At 40.9% G+C, this 27,736-nt stretch overlaps 1 protein-coding gene across 7 annotated transcripts in view; it reads left to right on the forward strand.

Annotated features, from left to right (window-relative positions):
- Positions 1 to 27,736, forward strand: part of LOC128700602 (MyTH4 and RhoGAP_KIAA1688 domain-containing protein RhoGAP93B) — a gene marked incomplete at its 3' end in the record, with an annotated part of 257,681 nt that overhangs the window by 179,268 nt on the left and 50,677 nt on the right. For 2 of the 7 annotated variants that reach the window (XM_070098854.1, XM_070098859.1), the window contains 3 exon segments: positions 1,431 to 2,687; positions 16,774 to 16,912; positions 19,897 to 19,992. In XM_070098854.1, coding sequence (XP_069954955.1) covers positions 2,608 to 2,687; positions 16,774 to 16,912; positions 19,897 to 19,992 — 315 coding nt within the window. 7 annotated transcript variants of the gene reach the window in all.

A 27,736-nucleotide genomic window follows, 5' to 3' on the forward strand; every position in this document is an offset into this window, starting at 1 on the left:
AGACCACCGCGTGAAAGAAACACAGAATTTTGGGCCTCTTACACTAAGCGTTTTTTTCCCTTACGGTACTCATTGCACCCCTGCTATTCATTTGGGGTATATTGCACCTTCTGCCGAGCCTGTGATTACAGGGGTCAAGACTCGGTTCCTGGCCCCGCCTCTTCACTGAACGCTACTAGGTCCTCTCTCTCTTAAAACTGTATGGTTCCTGCCTCCACTACCTCATTTGCTAGGCTATTCCACTTCCTGACTACTCTGTGACTGAAGAAATATTCCTAGCATTTATTTGACTCACTGAGTCTTCAACTTCCAAGTGTGACTCCCTTGTTTCTGTGTCCCCTCTCTGGAACATCCTGTCTCTGTCCACCTTGTCTATTCCACGCAGTATTTTGTATGTCGTTATCATGTTTTCCCTAACCTTCCTATTCTCCAGTATCGTCAGGCCGATTTCCCTTAACCTTTCTTCACAGGGCATTCCCCTTTGCTCTGGAACTAACCTTGTCGCAAACCTTTGCACGTTCTCTAATTTCTTGACGTGCTTGATCAAGTGTGGGTTACAAACTGGTGCTGCATACTCTAGTATGGGCCTGACGTACACGGTGTACGGTGTCTTGAACGATTCCTTATTAGGTATCAGAACGCTATTCTCGGGTTTGCCAGGCGCCCATGTGCTGCAGCAGTTATCCGGTTGATGTGTGCTTCCGGAGACATGATCGGTGTTATACTCACCCCAAGATCTTTCTCCTTGAGTGAGGTTTGCAGTCTTTGGCCACCTAGCCTCGTAGGGAGTGATTTGTGTGTGCAGATTTGGGACCAATCCCTTTAGGGTTTTCCAGGTGTAAATTATAATACACTTTTCTCGTCTGCATTCCAGGGAGCACAGGTCGAGGGACTTGAACATTCCCAATAATTTAGATGTAGTGAAGGCTCTCTGTTTTGAAGACGTTTCGTCAGCCAGTGGCTTTGTTAAAAATGTGTTGCACGTGTCTGATTTATTGTCTCCATCATAGAATATTGAAGATCTATAATATATATATGTATATATTTTAGTGAATAGAATTCCACGAATCTGGGCATGGTGTTAAGCGCTTAGGTATACTATCGATGGTTTCCTTAAAATCACGTGGGGTTAATTATGTTAGAAATGTTGACGGAGTTTGGTGTCAGACATGAAAAATTGTTTGTGGTTCTCAGTCGTATGTTTGCATAGCAGCTCACTGAACACAGTCATGCTGCATGCTGAGTACCTGGGTCATTTGCTGTCATTTAAGGCAAGCGAAAGTGCATATCTGGAAAACGTAAATATAACTTTCACATCCCACTTCATCGCTGAGCGTAGGTAGTGTAGTGAAGGGTCGTGTGGAGGCAGTGTTGAGGGGTGGCATGGAGGGCAGCGCTGTGATGGAGGGCGGGTGTAGCCAGCCTCACAGGTGGTGGTGATGCACACTGGCTAAATTGTTGTTTATTAGTGGGTATCCTGTGGGCAGTGCCCGCGTGCCATGGCTCTGACAGTGCCAAGTTCAACCACATCAGAGCTTTCAACTTCATTCATGTGTAGACCATCGAGTTAAGCACCAGCCGCACGCTCAACATTAGTATGATACACATCAACATGATCAAATAAAATAGATTTGTAGTTTATTAGGTTTTTGTCATTTGAGGAAACCTGACGGTATTACATTTTTGGCTTGTGTTTCAAGCAGTGTATTGATTGATTTGGACTTTCCGATTTGTGTATACAAGTCTGGTGTGTCATTCATCTCGTCCTGAGAGAATGTTTGGGTGTTGTCAATAATATTCTAAAGCCCAGAAGAAAAACTCTTATTTAGGCATAAATTACTTTGTCATGTTTGGGATATTAGACGAAATTAAGTTAACTTTACGATATGAAACGTAGAAAAGTCACCATCTGCTAATTTGCAGACTGTATGTTTGTGAGCGAGAATACTGGAGTTACTTAAAATGTAAAATGAAAATTCGTATTATGCGGCTATATCTAAAAATGACTGGACCTCTCTTAACAAAGAGAACCTTTGTGATGATAACACTGCTGATCGAGCACTTAACACACCTTCATAATGATTCATTTAAAAAAAATGAAGAGGACAATTACTGTGTCAAATCAAAAGTAACCTTTTGAGTTTTTCATAAACATGTGACATTGTATTGATGAAAATATTCAGAATATTTTGCGCTAAACTCATTGAAAATAATATCTATGGTAGACGCGGGAAAGATTATATTATGAGTGTTGTGCGAAGCACTGTGTATAGTGTTTCACGACGTAACGTGAGGCTCATCCCACTGAATCACACTAAGCCAGCAGTAGTTGCTCTGCACTGGTTCCTCATACGGACAGCAGCTACCAAATTTTCATCGGTGCTAGTAGACACAGGCTTATTCTGGGATCGGCCCACGAAGGGTGGTGACCTCCGGAATCGTCTTCAGGTAACCATCTGCAGCAGAGCACTCCATTGGTTACCACTTGCCGTGCTCCGGCCGTAAGACAAGCACCACTGAACGGGTCTTCACATAACAAAGACACGTGTCAGGCGATTTTCCCTGACTCGTGCAACAACAGCTGCTGCTGCTTGACCCCTGCTGAACATGTCTCTGTTGTCACTCACAGCCAAGATGATGGCAGCAATACAGTGTGGCGGCGGGTCCCTCGGCTCCAGGTCCCACAGGTCAGTCTCATTTTCAGCTGTGTGATGCTCACCTACGCCTTGGCTGTCTAGCCTGCCTTCCTAGTTCGTCAGCAGCTGATATTAACCTCACGTCTGATTGTATATATTTGGCATCTGTCTGTTAGATAATCACCTATGTGTAACCAGGTAGGTAGATAGGTAGACCTTGTGCCTCTGAATTGTGATACATTTAGTGTAGAACTTACACTTTGTCCATTCCAGATAAGTAGGCTGTGACCACGATAAAGAGTTTGAGTGACCACGATAAAGAGTTTGATATTATTTACTTAGATTTTAGTAAGGCTTTTGATAGAGTTCCGCACCAAAGACTTAAAGAAAGTGGCAGCTCATGGCATTGGGGAAAAAGTGCTCTCATGGATCGAGTCATGGCTCACAGACAGGAAGCAGTGTCCATAAATGGGGTTAAATAAGAGTGGGGATCTGTAACGAGTGGCGTTCCACAGGGATCAGTCTTGGGCCCGTTGTTGTTTATAATATATATCAATGACCTTGATGAGGGAATTACTTGTGATATGAGCAAATTCGCCGATGACACAAAGATAGGTAGGATAATCGATTCAAATGTAGACGTTAGGGAATTTCAGGAGGATTTAAACAAACTATATTCTTGGTCAGAAAAGTGGCAGATGCAGTTCAATGTAGATAAATGCAAGGTTCTGAAGCTCGGGAGTGTCCATAAATAGTAGATAAATGCAAGGTTCTGACTTAGCTCGGGAGTGTGGGTGCCATAATTACCCTAGCACTTATAATTTAAATGATATAGAACTTAGCCATACAGATTGCGAAAAGGACTTGGGGGTTATGGTGAGCAGCAACCTTAAACCAAGACAACAATGCCTAAGCGTACGTAATAAGGCAAATAGATTACTGGGATTTATATCAAGAAGTGTAAGCAACAGAAGTCCAGAGGTCATACTGCAGCTTTATACATCATTACCCCTCAAGGAAGGTTCCTTGATGTTGGTGAGGGGCTCTTGATTTAGGGAATTGGATCTGTGCTCGTTTCCCAAATTAAGCCTGAATGCCTTCCACATCCCCCCCCCCAGGCGCTGTATAATCCTCTGGGTTTAGCGCTTTCCCCTTGATTATAATAATATACATCATTAGTAAGGCCTCACCTAGATTATGCAGCTCAATTCTGGTCTCCATATTACAGAATGGACATAAATTCGTTAGAAAACATTCAGCGTAGGATGACTAAATTAATGCATAGCATTAGAAATCTTACTTATGAAGAAAGATTGAAGACTTAAGTTACATTCACTTGTTAGACGAAGAATGAGGGGAGACCTGATCGAAGTGTATAAGTGGAAGATATGTATTAATAAAGGGGATATTAATAAGGTCTTGAGGATATCTCCCCAAGAGAGAACCCGCAGTAATGGATTTAAATTAGATAAGTTTAGATTTAGAAAGGACACAGGAAAGTATTGGTTTGGAAATAGGGTAGTTGATGAGTGGAACAGCCTACCTAGTTGGGTTATTGAGGCTAGGACTTTGGGTAGTTTCAAATTTAGGTTGGATAAGTACATGAGTGGGAGGGGTTGGATTTGAGTGGGACTTGCACATCAGAGCTTATTTCTTGGGTAGCATTGAAAATTGGGTTGGTCAAATGTTTTGTTAGTGGGATGAATTGTAAAGGACCTGCCTAGTATGGGCCAACAGGCCTGCTGCAGTGTTCCTCCTTTCTTATGTTCTTATAAGGGAGGTGTGTGAGACTCGAGGCAGATCAGTTCGAGGTCGGTATGCTCATGCACGAATTCATAATCTCTCGCCAAGTTGCTTGGAACTTAGTGGGAAGTCTGAAGAGGCAAGGCCAGCTTCATATACAGTGGACCCCCGGTTAACGATATTTTTTCACTCCAGAAGTATGTTCAGGTGCCAGTACTGACCGAATTTGTTCCCATAAGGAATATTGTGAAGTAGATTAGTCCATTTCAGACCCCCAAACATATACGTACAAACACACTTACATAAATACACTTACATAATTGGTCGCATTCGGAGGTGATCGTTATGCGGGGGTCCACTGTATTATGATGGAATTTGCGGACATAAGGGTATCGAGACGAGCGGTTCACGAGCCAAGGATTCAGTGAAGATCTTGGCAAGCAAGTTTCATAGACTGAAATTTTGAAAGAGGGTTAGGTTAGGTAAGGTTCATTAGGAAACAGGGCAAGTGTTTCCTGACGTGGGTCATAGTCGGATGATGCCCCGCCATTGGAGCTTTTGGTCATCTGACCGAGGCCTTCTGCTGGCTTACCGGTCCACCCCTTTAAAAATTATGGTCATAGTGATAACCATTACTGTTCTTAACATATTTGAAAGAGGGGAAATAGCATCAATGCTGACACAAATCAGATCACTTGTACTCGCTTATTTAGAATATTGTTTAGCGTTGACGGCCCTGTTCAGGCAGGAGAGATATCAGAGGTGGAACAGATACAGAAATTTACTTTTGTTTAATTTTTCTAGTTATATGTGTTATCACTTTTTTTTTTGTCTCGTGACAATAGTGTTATTTGAAATATGTTCCAGCTATATTATGGTAGGTAAGACACATAGGCAACAGTTAGGCAACTTTATTCCGAAACGTTTCGCCTACACAGTAGGCTTCTTCAGTCGAATACAGAAAGTAGGCAGGAACAGTAGAGATATGAAGACAATGTAATCAGTCCATCACCCTTGAAGTTGGACAACCCTTTCAAGTGAGAACTGTTGGATCTGAGAGGGACCTGACCTCTCAGTGGCTACATTCTCACTACTACTACCTCTCCTTCCGATAGTATTTAAGTCTCGGCACTGTCGCTTGATCTTCAGATAGTTCCTGACTATGGAACTGAACTTCTCGAGGCTGAGGGACTGACCTCAAATTCTATGACTTCAAGGGTGATGGACTGATTACATCGTCTTCACATCTCTACTGTTCCTGCCTACTTTCTGTATTCGACTGAAGAAGCCTACTGTGTAGGCGAAACGTTTCGGAATAAAGTTGCCTAACTGTTGCCAATGTGTCTTACCTACCAACCTGTCGGTATTGTATACCATTTTGATGTTCAGCTATATTATGAAAAGAAAAATTAGAATTAGTACTTTCTGGGTGTAGTAACCTATTTCACAAGTGTTTAGATACCCCATTTATGGGAATAAATGATATACCCCATTTATGTGAATAAAGGATATTTTTCGTACATAAAGCATTATACTACTGGGGAGGAACATTCGACTTTACATCTTGGTCTCCACCAAAAATTTACATACGTACTGGGAAAGGTCTGGTTGGTCGAATGTGAGGACCCTTCAGTTAGTGTTCACTGGAACACCACACCTTTCTCTTAATTCTCCATATGCCACCACTCCAGAATTCAGAAGCTGAATGGCCTCACTCTCATTGTCCAGCAGTTAATGGGAAACGATGGCATGACAGTTCAGATAACCAGTGGTAAGCAAGTTCTTCACCGGGTTTTCACAAGCTGGATTGTTCTGTGAGATCTGTTACATGTTAATCCACAAGATCAATCCATAATGTACCTAATAATACATAGCCCCTCCGGAACCAGACTGTAACATACATGAACATGTTGCCTCCCTGAATTCACGCTAGGTGTATTGGTGGGTGATCTTTTCTCGCTAACACGGGAAAACCGACTGCAAGGTTATCCTCGACTCACTCGTCCAATCCTCCCCAGAATAAGCTGTGTACTTTGAGAATAAATTGTGTACAACAGGCATATACAGGATTCCTTGTAGGAGGAATTCTGTACATATAGTGGGAGGGGGTGGTAGTGGAGATTTTTTATTACTCCGCCCTCCTTTCATACATATCTCGTACTCTTAACTATTGATTTGTATTAAGTGTATCAAACCTTTCAATGTTAAATCAAACAATGAATTAACTAAGCTTATTTTACTACAATATATATCTCAAGATTCTAATAGATGTAGTCTTTTCTCACCCATAACAAAGGGAAGATTTATTCAAGATTAAATGGAAACTCAAAATAGAATGGGATGAACTTTAACTTGCATTGGTACAGTATATAAAAGTTGGAGTGACTTTTTTTACAATTTCCTTTAGGCAGTTTCTGGTCAGGGAGGTTGCAGTTTCTTCACTGAAAGGTCCCCTCAAGGAAGGTTCCTTGATGTTGGTGAGGGGCTCTTGAGTTAGGGAATTGGATCTGTGCTCCAGTTCCCCGAATTAAGCCTGAATGCCTTCCACATCCCCCCCAGGCGCTGTATAATCCTCCGGGTTTAGCGCTTCCCCCTTGATTATAATAATAATAATAATTCACTGAAAGGTATGCAATAAGTACCAACAGCCTGAAAAACCATGCCTAGTATGTGAGGTCAGAGCAGAAGCAATGGTCCCCAGAATCAACAGGTAAACTTCACAAAATGAAAATGTCACTCCAGGAAAAACAATTCATAACTTAAGTATCTTTTTTGATGCCTCAGCTAAGAAAAGCAAGAAGTTGCATGATTTTAGGAACGTTTTGATCTCATAGATCACTCAGAGCTATCTGCGTTACAGATAAACTCCTAAATTATTGGAAACACATGAAGTCCTTTAAATAGTTCTCCTTGGATTAATTGGTCTAAATCTTTACACTGAAATTACTCCTACAAAATCAGGAAGCTTGGCAGGTGTAAAATACCTCCAGTTCAAACCAGGGGTGCACTGAATACACTAAGAGATAACTCTGTAAATGTAAAGGGACCAAGACTTCAAAACTCTTCATGCATAAGGGATATTGATTGGGTACTGGCACCATACGTCAGCCACTTCTAGCCTGGGAAAGCATGGTGCTGACTCACATGGAGGTATTTGGCTTTGCTAGGGTTTAGGCAAGGGGTTCATCTGACCTTTACCTTTGAAGAATTTCGACAGTCTGGGCCAGGCTTGTCTGGCCAACCAGGTTGTTGTTGCTGGCAACCTGTTAGCCCACAGTCTAGCTGATCCAGCACTTAGTGGAGGAAATTGTTTAGTTCCCTCTTCAAGACTTCTACATTTGATATAGCAGTGTTTCTGATATCTGGTAGATGTTGAAAAGTCTGGAACCATGGATGTTGATACAGTGTTCTCTTATAGTGTCCATGGTACCCCTTCCCTTCATTGGGTTTATCCTACACTTTCTCCCATATCTTTCACTAGAGTATGTCATGGCAGTGTACAAATTTGGAGTTGCCCCTCAAGCTCTTTCAATATATATATTATCACATATCAGTCTATATAATATATATATGGAGGAGGTGAATGTATTCAGATATTTGGGAGTGGACATGTCAGCAGATGGGTCTGTGAAAGAGATGAATCATAGAAATGACGAGGGATAAAAGACGAGTGGTGCACTAAGGAGTCTGTGGAGACAAAGAACTTTATCCATGAAAGCAAAGAGAGGAATGTATGAGAGTATAGTTATACCAGTGCTCTTGTATGGGTGTGAGGCATAGGTGGTGAATGTTGCAACAAGGCGAAGGCTGGAGGCAGTGGAGATGTCACATCTGAGGGCAATGTGTGGTGTGAATATAATACAGAGAATCTGTAATTTGGAGATTAGGAGGAGGTGCGGGATTACCAAAACTTATCCATAGGGCTGAGGAGGGGTTGTTGAGATAGTTTGGATATGTAGAGAGGATGGAATAAAACAGAATGACATTGAGAGTGTACCAATCTGAAGTTGAGGGAAGGCAGGGTAGGGGTTGGCCTGTGAAAGGTTGGAGGGAGGGGGTAAAGGAGGTTTTGTGTGCAAGGGGTTTGGACTTCTGCAAGCATGTGTGAGCGTATTAGATAGGAGCGAATGGAGACAAATGGTTTTTAGGACTTGACGTGCTGTTGGAGTGTAAGCAAGTTAACATTTATGAAGGGATTCAGGGAAACCAGCAGGCTGGACTTGATTCCTGGAAATGGGAAGTACAGTGCTGGCACTCTGAAGGAGGGGTGTTAATGTTGCAGTTTTATAACTGTAATGTAAGCATGCCTCTGGCAAGACAGTGATGGAGTAAATGATGAAAGTTTTTCTTTTTTGGGCCACTCTTCCTTGGTGGGAAACGGCTGTGTTAATAATAAAAAAATAATAAAATTACGTATATATATTTTTTATTTTTTATTATTAACACATTGGCTGTTTCCAACCAAGGCAGGGTGGCCCAGAAATGAAAAACTTTCATTATTCACTCCATCACTGTCTTGCCAGAGGCATGCTTACACTACAGTTATAAAACTGCACCATTAACACCCCTCCTTCAGAGTGCTGGCACTGTACTTCCCATCTCCAGGAATCAAGTCTGGCCTGCCAGTCTCCCTGAATCCCTTCATAAATGTTACCTTGCTTACACTCCAACAGCACGTCATGTCCTAAACACCATTTGTCTCCATTTGCTCCTAACACGCTCATGCACACTTAAGCAAATCCAAGCCCCTCGCACACAAAACCTCCTTTGGCCCCCTCCCTCCAACTTTTCCTAGGTTGACCCCTACCCTGCCTCCCCTCCACTACAGATTTATACACTCGAAGTCATTCTATTTATTTCTTCCTCTCTACATGTCCAAACCATCTCAATTACCCCTCCTCAACCCTCTGGATAATAGTTTTGGTAATCCCACACCTCCTCCTAATCTCCAAACTATGGATTCTCTGCATTATATTCACACCACACATTCCACTCAGACATGACAGGCAGAAGCGTCTGATATGGACGATTTCCGAGTCAATGTACAAAACCCAGAGTAAAAATTTGCTGAAAAAAGTGGTTGAAATCCGAATTGTATGATATTTGGACTGGATGAAAACCAGAGTTTTACTGTATGTATATGTATATATGTAATGTATATATCTTTTCTTTCAAGAAACCGGCCGTATCCCACCAAGGCAGGGTGGCCCAAAAAGAAAAATGAAAGTTTCTCTTTTTAAATTTAGTAATTTATACAGGAGAAGGGGTTACTAGCCTCTTGCTCCCAGCATTTTAGTCGCCTCTTAAAACACGCATGGATTACAGAGGAAGAATTCTGTTCCACTTCCCACGGAGATAAGAGGAAATATACAAGAAAAAGAACTAGAAAGAAAATACAGTGGAACCTCAAAAATTGAACGTATCACATATCGAACGTTTCGAAAATAGGACCATTTTTCGGACAAACTGTGTCCCTATTATCGAATGCGCCCCTATTTTCGGACCACCGGGTACGAGACCTGTCTGCCGCCCGCTCTGTCCACGTCCCCGCGCAGGCGCCATGAGCAGTCTAGCTTTGTTTATGCTTGAGTGAACACTAACCTGTGCTCTCATTCACGCATTTTACGATTATTTCGTTGTGTTTAGTGCTTGTGGGACTGTGAAATAAGCTGTCATGGGCCCAAAGAAACTTGCTAGTGGCACCCCTGTGGTAAAGAAAGTGAGAAACACCATAGATGTGAAGAAGGAAATAATACAGAAGTATGAGAGTGGTGTGGTAAAGAAAGTGAGAAACACCATAGATGTGAAGAAGGAAATAATACAGAAGTATGAGAGTGGTGTGAGACTTGTTGAGCTTGCCAGGATGTATGGGAAAAACAAGTCGACCATCGGTTCCATCCTGTCAAAGAAAGAACAAATCAAGGAAGCTGATGTTGCGAAAGGTGTTAACATAGGGAGTGGATGAGGTGCCTTCTTCAAAGATTAAGGAGATTTGTGCCAAGTGGAATGATGTCCAAATGTTTGTGCAGAAGTACCACCCTGAGCAAGCTGAAACAAGCCATCTTTGCAACAAGTTCAGTGACAGAACCATGTCCCATTTTAGGGAAATGTTAAAGAGGTGCCAGAAACAGAGGACTGTGGACAGTTATTTTGTGAGACAGGGGTCCAGTGACTCTCACGCTGGTCCTAGTGGCATTAAAAGACAGAGAAGGGAAGTAACCCCAGAGATGGCTTTACCTGAAGTCCTCATGGAGGGGGATTCTCCTTCCAAACACTAACCCCAACTCCCTCTCTCCTCCTCCCTATCTTCCAGATGCCATCACCAATCTTTAATAAAGGTAAGTAAAAATGTTATTTTATATGTATTACTATACATAATTAAAAACTGTAGTACAGTGGACCCCCGGTATTCGATGGCATCGGTATTCGATAAATCCGGTATTCGATGCATTATATCGCAAAAAATTTTCCTCGGTATTCGATTGAAAACCCGGTATTCGATACAATTCGTACGAGACGTGTCCACGTGTGGCCTGAACTGCACCGTGTGTGCCAGTGTTTACAAGCCAGCCAGTGTGTGCACTTCTAAGGATACATTCGGTACATTCCATATTATCCATATTATCACTGTGTTTGGTGCTTGTTTCTGCAAAATAAGTCACCATGGGCCCGAAGAAAGCTTCTAGTGCCAACCATTCGAGAAAAAAGTCGCTAATGACTTATGAAATGAAGAAAGAGATACGTGTAATTGCAAAGTATGAAAGTGGAGTGTGTGTGTCGGAGCTGGTTAGGTTGTATAATAAACCCCAATCAACCATCTCTACTATAGTGACCAGGAAAACGGCAATCAAGGAAGCTGTTCTTGCAAAAGGTGCAACTGTGATTACGAAACAGCGACCGCAAGTGTTAGAAAATGTTGAGAGATTGTTATTGGCATGGATAAATGAAAAACAGATAGCAGGAGATAGCATCTCTCAAGCGATCATTTGTGAAAAGGCTAGGCAGTTGCATGATGATTTGATAAAGAAATTGCCTGCAACTGGTGGTGATGTGAGTGAATTTAAGGCCAGCAAAGGTTGGTTTGAAAGATATAAGAATCGTAGTGGCATACATAGTGTGATTAGGCATGGTGAGGCTGCCAGTTATGTTGTGCGACAGAAGTCCAGTGACTCTCAAGCTGGTCCTAGTGGCATTAAAAGAAGAAGGGAAGTAACCCCGGAAAAGGACTTGCTACCTCAAGTCCTAATGGAAGGGGATTCCCCTTCTAAACACTAACACCTCTCCCCTCCTCCCATCCCATCAATCATCACCAGATCTTCATTAAAGTTAAGTGTCAATTATTTTATTGTTATTGTAATTATTCTATTGCATTAAACTTAATATTTCATGTAGTAAACATTTTTTTTCATACTTTTGGGTGTCTTGCAAGGATTAATTTGATTTCCATTATTTCTTATGGGGAAAATTGATTCGGTTTTCGATATTCTTGGTATTCGATGAGCTATCAGGAACGGATTAATATCGAATACCGGGGGTCCACTGTATTTGTTGTATGTAAAACTGTAATTAATCTCTATAAAATGTATTTTTTGTGTGAATATTTTTGGGTTTCTGGATCGGATTAATTGTATTTCCATTATTTCTTATGGGAAATATTGCTTCGAATTTCAGACTTTTCGAATTTAGAACTAGCTCCTGGAACGGATTAAGTTCGATTTTTGAGGTTCCACTGTAGAAGAAAACCCAGAGGGGTGTGTATATATATGCTTGTACATGTATGTGTAGCATGACCTAAGTGTAAGTAGAAGTAGCCAAACATACCTGAAATCTTGCATGTTTATGAGACAGAAAAAAGGACACCAGCAATCCTACCATCATGTAAAACAATTACAGGCTTTCATTTTACACTCACCTGGCAGAACAGTAGTACCTCCCTGGGCAGTTGCTGTCTACCAACCTACTACCCAGAATGAATGAATATACATAATGACTTCAAGAGTGTATCAGTCTGTAGTGGAAGGAAGGTGGGGTAGGGGTTGGCCTAGGAAAGGTTGGAGGGAGGGGGTAAAGGAGGTTTTGTGTGCGAGGGGCTTGGACTTCCAGCAGGCATGTGTGAGCGTGTTTGATAGGAGTGAATGGAGACAAATGGTTTTTAATACTTGACGTGCTGTTGGAGTGTAAGCAAAGTAACATTTATGAAGGGGTTCAGGGAAACTGGCAGGCCGGACTTGAGTCCTGGAGATGGGAAGTACAGTGCCCTGCACTCTGAAGGAGGGGTGTTAATGTTGCAGTTTAAAAACTGTAGTGTAAAGCACCCCTCTGGCAAGACAGTGATGGAGTGAATGATGGTGAAAGTTTTTCTTTTTCGGGCCACCCTGCCTTGGTGGGTATCGGCCAGTGTGTTAATAAATAATAAAAAATAATGTAGGTCATACCATATAACACAGCACTGTGACTGGCCAGGAGTGGAACCCCTGATATTTTAACACATCTCCCGCAAAGCCCACAAAAATTCCAAGGTACAGTGGAACCTCAAATTTCCAACTTAATCTGTTCCAGGAGCTGGTTCTAAATTTGAAAAGTTTGAAAAGCGAAGCAATATTTCCCATAAGAAATAATGGAAATACAATTAATCTGTTCCAAACACCCAAAAATATTCACAAAAAAAAATACATTTTACAGAGATTAATTATAGTTTTACATACACACAACAAATATGGTGTACAATTATGTATTAATAAATTTAAATAAACATATAAAATAACATTTTTACTTACTTTTATTGAAGATTGGTGATGGCATCTGGAAGATAGGGAGAAGGAGAGAGGGAGTTGGGGTTAGTGTTTGGAAGGGGAATCCCTCTCCATAAGGACTTTAGGTATCAAAGCCCTCTCTGGGGTTACTTCCCTTTTCTGTCTTGATTTGTTCTTTCTTTGCCAGGATAGAAGCGATGGTCGACTTGTTTTCCCATACATCCTGGCAAGCTCGACAACTTTCACACCACTCTCATACTTCCGTATTATTTCCTTCTTCACATCTGTGGCGTTTTTCACTTTCTTTACCACAGGGGTACCACTAGCAAGTTTCTTTGGGCCCATGGTAGCTTATTTCACAGTCCCACAAGCACTAAACACAATGAATCAATCGTAAAATGTTTGAATGAGAGCGCAGGTTAGTGTTCACTCAAGCATCAACAAAACCATACTGGCTCATGGCACCTGCGCGGGGATGTGGACAGAGCGGGCTGGCAGACAGGTCCGGTACCCGGCGGTTTGAAAATAGGGGTTAAGTTCGATAAAGTTGGTTCGAAAAAAGCGGTCGATTTTCGAAGAGTTCGATAAGCAATGCGTTCGAAATTTGAGGTTCCACTGTACCTTAGTCCACTCAGTTATCAATGCTTCACACATTAGGTTCCCAGTACTACTGGACATGTCACCCCTGATGCAAACACATACATGACCATGTAAGCTACTGGACTAATTTCATTCTCCTCCAATTTGGAATACCGGTCTTCATGAGTGGTACATGTATTAATACATCCATGAACAAGAGCTTTGGGGTGTGTGTGTGTGTATGTGTATGTACTCGCCTATTTGTGGTTTCAGGGGTTGATTTGCAGCTCCTGACCCTGCCTCTTCACTGGTCGCTACTAGGTCCACTCTCTCCCTGCTCCAAAAGCCTTTATTGTACCTCTTCTCAAAGCTGTGTGTGGATCCTGCCTCCACTACATTTCTCTCCAGATTGTTCCACTTCCTGACAACAATATAAGTGAAAAAATACTTCCTAACATCCCTGTGACTCGAGAGTGTGTGTGTGTGTGTGTGTGTGTGTGTGTGTGTGTGTGTGTGTGTGTGTGTGTGTGTGTGTGTACTCACCTAGTTGAGGTTGCAGGGGTCGAGTCAGAGCTCCTGGCCCTGCCTCTTCACTGATCGCTACTAGGTCACTCTCCCTGAGCCGTGAGCTTTATCATACCTCTGCTTAAAGCTATGTATGGATCCTGCCTCCACTACATCGCTTCCCAAACTATTCCACTTACTGACTACTCTGTGGTTGAAGAAATACTTCCTAACATCCCTGTGATTCATCTGCGTCTTCAACTTCCAACTGTGTCCCCTTGTTACTGTGTCCAATCTCTGGAACATCCTGTCTTTGTCCACCTTGTCAATTCCTCTCAGTATTTTGTATGTCGTTATCATGTCCCCCCTATCTCTCCTGTCCTCCAGTGTCGTCAGGTTGATTTCCCTTAACCTCTCCTCGTAGGACATACCTCTTAGCTCTGGGACTAGTCTTGTTGCAAACCTTTGCACTTTCTCTAGTTTCTTTATGTGCTTGGCTAGGTGTGGGTTCCAAACTGGTGCCGCATACTCCAATATGGGCCTAACGTACACGGTGTACAGGGTCCTGAATGACTCCTTATTAAGATGTCGGAATGCTGTTCTGAGGTTTGCTAGGCGCCCATATGCTGCAGCAGTTATTTTGTTGATGTGCGCTTCAGGAGATGTGCCTGGTGTTATACTCACCCCAAGATCTTTTTCCTTGAGTGAGGTTTGTAGTCTCTGGCCCCCTAGACTGTACTCCGTCTGCGGTCATCTTTGCCCTTCCCCAATCTTCATGACTTTGCACTTGGTGGGATTGAACTCCAGGAGCCAATTGCTGGACCAGGTCTGCAGCCTGTCCAGATCCCTTTGTAGTTCTGCCTGGTCTTCGATCGAGTGAATTCTTCTCATCAGCTTCACGTCATCTGCAAACAGGGACACCTCAGAGTCTATTCCTTCCGTCATGTCGTTCACAAATACCAGAAACAGCACTGGTCCTAGGACTGACCCCTGTGGGACCCAGCTGGTCACAGGTGCCCACTCTGACACCTCACCACGTACCATGACTCGCTGCTGTCTTCCTGACAAGTATTCCCTGATCCATTGTAGTGCCTTCCCTGTTATCCCTGCTTGGTCCTCCAGTTTTTGCACCAATCTCTTGTGTGGAACTGTGTCAAATGCCTTCTTGCAGTCCAAGAATATGCAATCCACCCACTCCTCTCTCTTTCTTGTCTTACTGCTGTCACCATGTCATAGAACTCCAGTAGGTTTGTGACACAGGATTTCCTGTCCCTGAAACCATGTTGGCTGCTGTTGATGAGATCGTTCCTTTCTAGGTGTTCCACCACTCTTCTCCTGATAATCTTCTCCATGATTTTGCATACTATACATGTCAGTGACACTAGTCTGTAGTGTAATGCTTCATGTCTGTCTCCTTTTTTAAACATTGGGACTACATTTGCTGTCTTCCATGCCTCAGGCAATCTCCCTGTTTCGATAGATGTATTGAATATTGTTGTTAGGGGTACACATAGTGCCTCTGCTCCCTCTCTCAATACCCATGGGGAGATGTTATCTGGCCCCATTGCCTTTGAGGTATCTAGCTCACTCAGAAGCCTCTTCACTTCTTCCTCGGTTGTGTGCACTGTGTCCAGCACATGGTGGTGTGCCCCACCTCTCCGTCTTTCTGGAGCCCCTTCTGTCTCCTCTGTGAACACTTCTTTGAATCTCTTGTTGAGTTCCTCACATACTTCATGGTCATTTCTTGTTGTCTCTCCTCCTTCCTTCCTTAGCCTGATTACCTGGTCCTTGACTGTTGTTTTCCTCCTGATGTGGCTGTACAACAGTTTCGGGTCAGATTTGGCTTTCGCTGCTATGTCATTTTCATATTGTCTTTGGGCCTCCCTTCTTATCTGTGCATATTCGTTTCTGGCTCTACGACTGTTCTCCTTATTCTCCAGGGTCCTTTGCCTTCTATATTTCTTCCATTCCCTAGCACACTTGGTTTTTGCCTCCCTGCACCTTTGGGTAAACCATGGGCTCATCCTGGCTTTTTCATTATTCCTGTTACCCTTGGGTACAAACCTCTCCTCAGCCTCCTTGCATTTTGTTGCTACATATTCCATCATCTCATTAACTGTGTGTGTGAGTGTGTATGTGTGTGTGTGGGGGGGGATATGTATTTCAAGCTGCTGTCTATGCTTGTTTATGACTTGGAAAGCCCCAGCATGTTTAAATGACAAAAAGTATCCAAGGGTAGGGTTGGATGTGTTCTAGAGTCTTGGAACGAATTACCATAAAACCATGTATTTTGGGGTTTGAGTTATGATATTTTGGAGATACAGGACATCTAGAACAGATTAATATTGTAACTCAAGGGACCACTATATCTTTCTAAAAATAATGGAAAACATGTGCAGTGACAAAACCATGAATGACAACAAAACCAGTCATATTTTTTTTTTATAACCATAACATCAGAGTACTGTTTAGATGAAAAGAATCATAGGGAAAAAAATTGCCATCACCTGTCAGTTAGTGCATTGATTACCAAACTAAGTGTTGTTTTCCCTCAACAGGAAGAAGTTCGATGACAACCAGTGGTGGGAACTATTCGACATCAACACTTCACGGTTTTATTACTACAATGCCACATCACAGAAGACAGTGTGGCACCGACCGCAGAACTGTGACATTATCCCACTAGCCAAGCTGCAGGTTAGACCTACAACTCAATAATAACACTATATATTGACATATGAAAGAAATGCCCACAGCCAGAGCTGTGGGCATTTCTTAAAATTTCCTTAAAATTTAAGTAATAAATTTAAGTAATAATGTTTTATTTAGTTACAATTATTTAACCCCTTTATCATATTAAGTAAGAGAAACTTTAGTTTTTCTTTTTGGGCCACCCTGCCTTGGTGAGATATGGTCTGGTCATTGAAAAAAAAATCATATAAAGTCTTGAAACTTGTTAGAGCATTTTTAAACATAAATACCATAATTAGAGTTGTGATGATTTCCAGTCCAATCCCTGTGGCATGGTCTCAAACCAATTTGGTTAATGATTATTTTTTTTTTATTAACACATCAGCCATCTCCCACCAAGGCAGGGGACAGGATTCATATTAGGGATATTGTGTACAAGGGCTAGTTTAACAGGGAGTCTGTAAGGCTAAAAGAGCCAGTAGATAATTTTGGCAGAGCATCAGCTAAGGGGATGACCATGGTCTTTAACATAATAAGAAAGAGCATTGTTAGTGTTAGGAAAGGAGACACTTGTGTGTTTTTTAAGTATGTTGGAAAAAGTGTCATTTCTGCCCTGTAATGGAGATGGCACGAAGAACAGGAAATTGTGTAAACACCTGACTTGTTAGTGAAATTAAAAGGATATCCAAATTGAGAGGATGAGATATTAGAAAAGAAATATTACTGTAATAAAAAAAATTGAGAATCACAAATGCACAGGGCACAAAGGAAGCAAGAAACTAGGACACCATTCGTAACAGATAGTGTATTGCAAAAACAACAAATATACATGACACTGTCATAGACGGAAAAAAAAAAGTAACACTGATGGTCATAAGCATCAGAGAGAAGTTATATTTCATTTCAGCTTTAAACTTAACACTGTAAATAGCTAAGAGCAAAAAGTAGAAAAGAAAGTTGAAAGAGACCAAGATCATATAGCCAGTGGCATCTAGTATATAGTGAGGATATATTAATAGTGGTAAGTAGATTAATTTTAAAATATTTCATATGCATTGAATAAAGCAACCTCAAAAGTTTGAATGTACTGTACCTTGGAAAGAAAAGGAGTTAGAATCCACACAAAGATAGTTAAGATAAAGACATTAGGGCGATGAATTAGCCCCCCCCCCTCATTGGCCTTCTACATCAAGACTTTGCATTTCTAATTACAAGGCCCATGAAAGTTTAACATTTAGGATGCAGTCACCATATTTTTAAATACTGTATGCAGTATGTAATGAAAGATTAATACATCTTACAAGTACAACCCAAAACCTAATTTAAAGCCCAAAAGGCTTTATAAAAATTAAGGGATGCTAACTCTCAGTTCAGATGTGAAGAATGCACAAAGAACTTATAGCCCATATGAATTTTCTTTGTATACAACTTTGGTTGCACCACATTTCTAGCAAACAAACATTTTCGTCCTGGTCTGTGGACATGTAGATGTTTGGGGAAATGAGCAGGCAGACTGCTGTGTGGTCAGCCATTCATGACCTTCCCATTACATATAAGCATATTCCATTCTCAGACTATTTTGCAGTTATCTCTTGACAACTTTGCAACCACTGGCAGTAATGGTGGTCTGAGTTGGTCCATGATAAATTGCATTCTGTCAGACCTTGTTTAGGTTTCTGTTTAGCTTATCATCGCTGTCATATTTGGAAGACTATACTCCTGCTTATGTAGTAGACATACATATCTTGCTCATGGGTATCTCATGGAGAAATGCTCAGCATTGCTGGGAATGTAGAAGGAATAGGTCTCAAATATGCACATAGAAATATGGATCTCCCTATGAAAGAAAAAGGCTCGGCAAACAGTGCAAAGTGCTTCCACTGAAAAGCAGGGGTATAGTGAGTACAATAAGTGTGAGGAGGACCAAGATGTTTCAGTGTCCCCTCCTCTTCATAAATAAGGGAATCACTAAGTGTCCTCTAGCTGTCTTCAAAAGAGAACTTGATAAGTTCCTCAAGTCAGTTCCTGATCAGCTGGTCTGTGGTATCTGTGTTGGTCTCCATGTGCCTGTCATCAGCATCCTGGTTGATCAGACCATCATCCAAGAGGCCTGGTCTGGGACCAGGCTGCTGGGGCATTGGTTCCTGAAATAATCTTTAGGTAACTCTCAGGTACTCAGACATTTAATAATTTAATAATTTTTTTATTCTATTAACAAATACCATGTTGACTTATAATGCACTTTAAAATGTTTTTTGCTGTGCCAGTGTTTTGCTGAGCATATATTATGTAAATATTATGCAGAAAATTCGGAGTGTGGAAATTAGGAAAAGGTGTGGAGTTAATAAAAGTATTAGTCAGAGGGCAGAAGAGGGGTTGTTGAGGTGGTTTGGTCATTTAGAGAGAATGGATCAAAGTAGAATGACATGGAAAGCATATAAATCTATAGGGAAAGGAAGGCGGGGTAGGGGTCGTCCTCGAAAGGGTTGGAGAGAGGGGGTAAAGGAGGTTTTGTGGGCAAGGGGCTTGGACTTCCAGCAAGCGTGCGTGAGTGTGTTAGATAGGAGTGAATGGAGATGAATGGTACTTGGGACCTGACGATCTGTTGGAGTGTGAGCAGGGTAATATTTAGTGAAGGAATGCAGGGAAACCGGTTATTTTCATATAGTCGGACTTGAGTCCTGGAAATGGGAATTACAATGCCTGCACTTTAAAGGAGAGGTTTGGGATATTGGCAGTTTGGAGGGATATGTTGTGTATCTTTATATGTGTATGCTTCTAAACTGTTGTATTCTGAGCACCTCTGCAAAAACAGTGATAATGTGCGAGTGTGGTGAAAGTGTTGAATGATGATGAAAGTATTTTCTTTTTGGGGATTTTCTTTCTTTTTTGGGTCACCCTGCCTCGGTGGGAGACTGCCGACTTGTTGAAAAAAAAAAAATATTTATATTCTCATTGTGGTTGAGGAATTACCAGGACTCATTTTGCAGCAAATCAAGCAAAACACGGAAGTGGCGGAGGACGAGGAGGGACACAAGGTGGTGCGGGAGTCAATTGGCACACAGACACCTTCCAAGCCAGGACCGGTGGGTAGAATATTTTCCTTTCTTCTTCTCCTCTCTAATCATCTCGCATCTAACACAATCATCCACTTATTGTATTTGATGGAATCAAGCTTTTTTTTTGTTCTTAAGCTGTGGAGTTGGGCCTGTCTGCCTGGTAGACTGCTCTGAATGACTTTTTTTTTATGCCTTATAATCTGAGTAAACTTTTTCCTTGTTTTCTTGGCTGAACACTCTTAATTGCTTTTAGTCTAATGGCCTAAATAATGTTGTACTTCTTGCATCACTCTTCTGCTTCCTTTGTTATTAGTATATATGTATATGTATATCTTTATAGTTAATCATATTCTCAGATTGGTATTCCTGGGTACACTGTATGGTCTTATCTGTGCATCATAATGCTATTTCATAATTTGCTCATATTCATTTTAAAGTTAATAACAGAACTTTTCTCACACAACCATCCTGCTGCTATACACATTAATGCATTGCTACTACAGTACGTGGATAATTTTTTCCATAATCTTGTTGCCTGTTTATGGTCATCTTTATATTCTATCCTTCTTAATCAGGTTTGAAGGTAATGTTCTGGCAGTATTGTATTTTCAAGTACATACTTTACTGTCATTAGATTATGCACACTTGCTTTGTTTTATCTCATTTTCTTATTTTTGTGTTGAAGTTACTAACAAGAATGAGCATAAATTCTTTACTGATTTACTTAGAAGTATTGTACTTTTAGCCAACATTTTGTCAGGGAAAAGTGTACATAGCTTAGATCTAGTTTTAATCTATCCTGAAAATTGTCATTGAGTTTTCATTGTTTGAACACTTATAAATAAAAGAATATGCTGTTGCATCATAATTGTGTGGTATATATTTTAATTGGTCTGTATACTGTTTAATTTGTTCACTTTAATGATATTCTTTCCACACTGTTTATTTAGTTGCCAGATAAAGGTAAAGATAACATTTCACTTCAGAAAATTGGGTAATTTGCCATAGTATATTAACGGTCTTAGTAGATACTAAACACTGTGTACCTATTATGATTAAATTGGACATGTTCATCTGTAAAAAAAATTAAAAAGTAAAAGTAAAATGGTAAAAATCAGGCATATCAGTTTTTACATTAGAAATTATATCACAAAATTATTATATAAATACTGTATATGAAGTGAACTTGAGCTGTATGGAAAAGACCTGTGAACTCATAATAATTGAAAATTCAATGCACTTCTAGGTTATATTGTATTAATATATTTTTCTTAATAGATTAATGTAAATTTCAAATCTACAGTATATTTAACTTGTGTGCAATAGTGTTTGCATGCAAATTCATGGATTTAGAGTAGGATGCTGCATCACTGTGATATGGTTTTAGATGCAGTGCAAGCTAAGCAGTGTCATCATAATCATGGCATCATAAGCAATGTCGTTATAATCATGGCACACAGAATGAGTGCAAAACAATGGGTAACAAATCTGACCAAAAGTGCAATAGTCAACAAAATAAAAACAAGCTCTGTTCCTTAAGATGCATTACTCTCCCAGTGCAAACTGAAGGTGCAGTGCCAACAAGTGGTGAAAAAGACATTAATTGCAGTTAGGTCCTTTATTTGTGTAAAATTTCCACATACAAGTGGGTTTTTTTTTTTTTACCTATATGCTATGCAACAAACCCACATGTGGTTGAAACATTGCACCGGTAAAGAACATTACTGCAATTAGTGTTTTTTATGTACCCTCCCTAATCCTCTTAATTTTTTTTTATTCTCAATTCTGACAGACAAAAAAATCATAGTGCTGAATTAACTGTTGCAGACACTATAAAAATTTTTATGAATGGCAGTCATTTTTTTTCCATTAGGAAAAAAAATCAGTTCACTGTAGGAAAGCCAAAGAAATTAATATTTTAGCAGAGCATAAAATGCAGTCAAGCCACTTGATAGAAGAGGATTTTTCAAGAACCTAATGGATTATTATGTCAGACTCGCTCTTTATTTGAAGGATCTTAATAATGTTACTATCACAGCTGCTGAATTACAAAATTTTTAGAGCAAGATATACCATGCCAATGATATTGTTTATGTTATCTGTGCTCTCTATGCTGGAATATTTAAGGCTGATAAAATTGGAGATCTGCAAAATGTGCAGAAAACTTTCACTGCCCACAGCTGGTTACAGACAGCTCAATAAGCTTAAAGTGTCCTGTGTGCTTTTCAGCATTCATTAAATATAAGGGGAAATCATTAACAATCCCCAAATTATTTTTAACAGAGAATTTGACAGATTCCTAGAAACCATTCCTGATCAGCTAAGCCAACATTGAATTGTGTGCCACAAGTAGCAGTAGTTTTACTGATGAAGCCATCAGTTGAGAGGTCTAGTCCCAGTCTGAGTGACAGGAGTGGTTATCTCCCAAATCTTGAACAGGTAAACTGTAAACAACAGGAGCCAGAACTCAATGCCCGTGAATACGGATAACTATCATCAACATTTATTCTTTTAAAAGTGATGGAAAATATTGTAGGCATTTTACTTGTCTTGCAGTGTGTCCAAAACAATGTCATAGTGGTCTAACAGCTATGAAAGTCGGAAGTATCTTTCTCTAAATCCATATTGTCCTGAAGCGTGTAAAATTTTTATTTTGTGTCTTTTATATTTTCAGAAATTTGGCCAAAGTGTCATATGATTACTGTTTATCCATAGTTTTATGATTGTTTTGCTGCCACCTTTATGAAGTGGGGCTATACAAGTGGATTTTAGAGATAGGATATGAAAGGCTTGAAAAATTGTTTTGCTGTTTGTTATGAATACGGTGTTTAATGAACGGTTACTTTCTTGCCCATGTATCATGAGACCTGAGGAGACTATCAGATAGCCCTCATTGCATAGTTACCTTCCCTAGGTTGAACGATGTATCTTCATTAAAGAATTAAAAGGGAAATTCATAACAGTTATATGGAGTACCTCATTTGAATTAGTATTAATCTATAAATAATAAATTTAGTAGTTAACATTTGATAAACGAAAACATTATAGATAAAAGTTAATACAGTACAGTGGAACCTCGGTTATCGACTACATTGTCTAACCAATCTGTTTTCGAACGAGAAATTTGAGAAAAAATATCCTGATTTTTGTACATTCTCTTGGCTGTTGACCAACAACACAAATGGCTCGGGTCACATGCTCAGTAACTCGTGTGTTGTAAACCTCTCTTGAGCTTTTGTTGTGCATCTTGTGAATTTTTTTTTTTGTTATTTTGCAGTTTTGGAGAACCAAAACTGCAAAATATTGTAAGATAATCCGTCATGGGTCCAAAGTAAGACTATTTCAATATCCTCACCTGCCTTAGACTTATAGACAGAGCCTGAGAAAATTTGTCTTCCATGACCATGCAGTCAGCATGGAAGAAATTGTGACCTGACTTTTTGGCAGCCAGGGATTTTGAAGGCTTTGAAAGATGAGTCTGAGCCAGTAGAGGATATTGTCTGGGGAAGACCTTGGGCCTAGAGGTTAACTGAAGATCATGTGGTGGAGTGGGTGGAGGAGCATAAAACTGAACTCACCACACAAGAACTTGTAGACCTTCAGAAGGAGGAGCAGCAGCAGATTGCAGCAGAAGAGCTGTCATCAGAGGAAGAGGGAAGGGATGATGATCCCATTACACTTGTCAAGGAAATGTGTACTATATGGCATGAAGTGCAGGAGTTTGCTGAAGAATACCATCCAGACAAAGCAGTGGCCATCTCTCTAACATGTACAGTGACAGTGTAATATCTCAAGTTAGACAAGTGTTAAAACAGAGCTTGAAACAAACCTCACTGGACAGGTTTTTAGTGAGACAAAGAACCAGTGGCCCAGAACAAGGTGTTAATGGTGAAAGAGACAAAGAAGAGAAACAAACACCAGAAATACAGTGCTTGTCATTAATAGAAGGTGACTCTCCTTCCAAGCAGTAACATACCCACTCCTCTCCTCCACCTCCTGCTTCCAGTATGCCATTAGCTCTCCTCTGACAGGTAAGAGGCAGTAAAATTTTTATTTACTGGACAGTATTTCAGTTAGTTTCTTTTAGTATTCAATTTTACAGTTGCGGAAGCCTACGGAACAAATGGATTTGTCAGTTAAAAACAGAGTAGAGTTATTAAATGGAGAGTTAGAGGTATCAGGAAGATGGAAGGAATATTTTGAAGAATTAAATGTTGATGAAGATAGGGAAGCTGTGATTTTGTGTCTAGGGCAAGGAGGAATAACATCTTGTAGGAGTAAAGAAGAGCCAGTTATGAGTGTGGGGGAAGTTCGTGAGGCAGTGGGTAGAATGAAAAGGGGTAAGGCAGCCGGGATTGATGGGATAAAGATAGATATGTTAAAAGCAGGCGAGGATATAGTTTTGGAGTGGTTGGTGCTATTATTTAATAAATGTATGGAAGAGGGTAAGGTATCTTGGGATTGGCAGAGGGCGTGCATAGTGCCTTAGTATAAACGCAAAGGGGAAAAAAGAGAGTGCAAAAATTATAGGGGGATAAGTCTGTTGAGTATACCTGGTAAAGTGTATGGTAGAGTTATAGGGGGATAAGTCTGTTGAGTGTACCTGGTAAAGTAGAGTTATTATTGAAAGAATTAAGAGTAAGACTGAGAATAGGATAGCAGATGAACAAGGAGGCTTTAGGAAAGGTAGGGGGTGTGTGGACCAGGTGTTTACAGTGAAACATATAAGTGAACAGTATTTAGATAAGGCTACAGAGGTCTTTGTGGCATTTATGGACTTGGAAAAGGCGTATGACAGGGTGGATAGGGGGGCAATGTGGCAGATGTTGCAGGTGTATGGTGTAGGAGGTAGGTTACTGAAAGCAGTGAAGAGTTTTTATGAGGATAGTGAGGCTCAAGTTAGAGTATGTAGGAAAGAGGGAAATTATTTCCCAGTAAAAGTAGGCCTTAGACAAGGATGTGTGATGTCACCATGGTTGTTTAATATATTTATAGATGGGGTTGTAAGAGAAGTAAATGCGAGGGTCTTGGCAAGAGGTGTGGAGTTAAAAGATAAAGAATCACACATAAAGTGGGAGTTGTCACAGTTGCTCTTTGCTGATGACACTGTGCTCTTGGGAGATTCTGAAGAGAAGTTGCAGAGATTGGTGGATGAATTTGGTAGGGTGTGCAAAAGAAGAAAATTAAAAGTGAATACAGGAAAGAGTAAGGTTATGAGGATAACAAAAAGATTAGGTGATGAAAGATTGGATATCAGATTGGAGGGAGAGAGTATGGAGGAGGTGAATGTATTCAGATATTTGGGAGTGGACGTGTCAGCGGATGGGTCTATGAAAGATGAGGTGAATCATAGAATTGATGAGGGGAAAAGGGTGAGCGGTGCACTTAGGAGTCTGTGGAGACAAAGAACTTTGTCCTTGGAGGCAAAGAGGGGAATGTATGAGAGTATAGTTTTACCAACGCTCTTATATGGGTGTGAAGCATGGGTGATGAATGTTGCAGCGAGGAGAAGGCTGGAGGCAATGGAGATGTCATGTCTGAGGGCAATGTGTGGTGTGAATATAATGCAGAGAATTCGTAGTTTGGAAGTTAGGAGGAGGTGCGGGATTACCAAAACTGTTGTCCAGAGGGCTGAAGAAGGGTTGTTGAGGTGGTTCGGACATGTAGAGAGAATGGAGCGAAACAGAGTGACTTCAAGAGTGTATCAGTCTGTAGTGGAAGGAAGGCGGGGTAGGGGTCGGCCTAGGAAAGGTTGGAGGGAGGGGGTAAAGTAGGTTTTGTGTGCGAGGGGCTTGGACTTCCAGCAGGCATGCGTGAGCGTGTTTGATAGGAGTGAATGGAGACAAATGGTTTTTAATACTTGACGTGCTGTTGGAGTGTGAGCAAAGTAACATTTATGAAGGGGTTCAGGGAAACCGGCAGGCCGGACTTGAGTCCTGGAGATGGGAAGTACAGTGCCTGCACTCTGAAGGAGGGGTGTTAATGTTGCAGTTTAAAAACTGTAGTGTAAAACACCCTTCTGGCAAGACAGTGATGGAGTGAATGATGGTGAAAGTTTTTTTTTTTTGGGCCACCCTGCCTTGGTGGGAATCGGCCAGTGTGATAAAAAAAAAAAAAAGTCTGTTGAGTATACCTGGTAAAGTGTATGGTAGTGTTATTATTGAAAGAATTAAGAGTAAGACAGAGAGTAGGATAACAGATGAACAAGGAGGCTTTAGGAAAGATAGGGGGTGTGTAGACCAAGTGTTTACAGTGAAACATATAGGTGAACAGTATTTAGATAAAGCTAAAGAGGTTTTTGTGGCATTTATGGATCTGGAAAAGGCATATGACAGGGTGGATAGGGGGGCAATGTTGCAGGTGTATGGTATAGAAGGTAGGTTACTGCAAGCAGTGAAAACTTTTTACGAGGATAGTGAGGCTCAGGTTAGAGTATGTAGGAAAGAGGGAGATTATTTCCCTGTAAAAGTAGGCCTTAGACAAGGATGTGTGTTGTCACCATGGTTGTTCAATATATTTATAGATGAGGTTGTAAGAGAAGCGAATGCAAGGGTCTTGGCAAGAGGTGTGGAGTTAAAAGATAAAAAATAAAACACAAAGTGGGAGTTGTCACAGTTGCTTTTTGCTGATGACACTGTGCTTTTGGGAGATTCTGAAAAGAAGCTGCAGAGGTTGATGGATGAATTTGGTAGGGTATGTAAAAGAAGAAAATTAAAAGTGAATATAGGAAAGAGTAAGGTTATGAGGATAACAAAAAGAGTAGGTGACAAAAGATTGGAGGGGGAGAGTATGGAGGAGGTGAATGTATTCAGATACTTGGGAGTGGACGTATCAACAGATGGGTCTACGAAAGATGAGCTGAATCATAGAATTGACGAGGGGAAAAGGGTGAGCGGTGCACTTAGGAGTCTGTGGAGACAAAGAGCTTTGTCCTTGGAAGCAAAAAGGGGAATGTATGAGAGTATGGTTTTACCAATGCTCTTATATGGGTGTGAAGCATGGGTGATGAATGTTGCAGCGAGGAGAAGGCTGGAGGCAGTGGAGATGTCACGTCTGAGGGCAATGTGTGGTGTGAATATAATGCAGAGAATTCGTAGTTTGGAAAAGACCCGGGCCGGGAGAATACCGACGAATAAAAAAAAAAAATGGAATGAAACAGAATGACTTCGAGAGTGTATAAATCTGTAGTAGAAGGAAGGCAGAGTAGGGGTCGTCCTAGGAAAGGTTGGAGGGAGGGGGTAAAGGAGGTTTTGTGTGCAAGGGGCTTGGACTTCCAGCAAGCATGCATGAGCATATTTGATAGGAGTGAATGGAGACAAATGATTTTTAATACTTGATGTGCTGCAGGGAAACCAACAGGCCGGTCTTGAGTCCTAGAGATGGGAAGTACAGTGTCTGCACTCTGAAGGAGGGGTGTTAATGTTGCCGTTTTATAAACTGTAGTGTAAAGCACCCCTCTGGCAAGACAGTGATGGAGGGAATGATGATGAAAGTTTTTCTTTTTCAGGCCACCCTGCCTTGGTGGGAATCGGCTGATGTGTTAATAAAAAAAAATAATTTTAGTTTTATGTAGTAGCTAGTACATTTTTAACAAATTATATTGTCATTTGGGGTCTGGAACTGATTAATTCTATTTACATTATTCTCCATGGGAAAAATTGCTTTGGTTGTCGTCCATTTTGGTTGTCGAATCGACATCTGGAACGAATTAAGTTTGGCATACGAGGTTCCACTGTAATAATAGAACTTCTGGTTGCCCACCACACAACCT

Source organism: Cherax quadricarinatus, chromosome 65 (genome assembly GCF_038502225.1).
Source record: "Cherax quadricarinatus isolate ZL_2023a chromosome 65, ASM3850222v1, whole genome shotgun sequence".
Lineage (NCBI taxonomy): Eukaryota > Metazoa > Arthropoda > Malacostraca > Decapoda > Parastacidae > Cherax > Cherax quadricarinatus.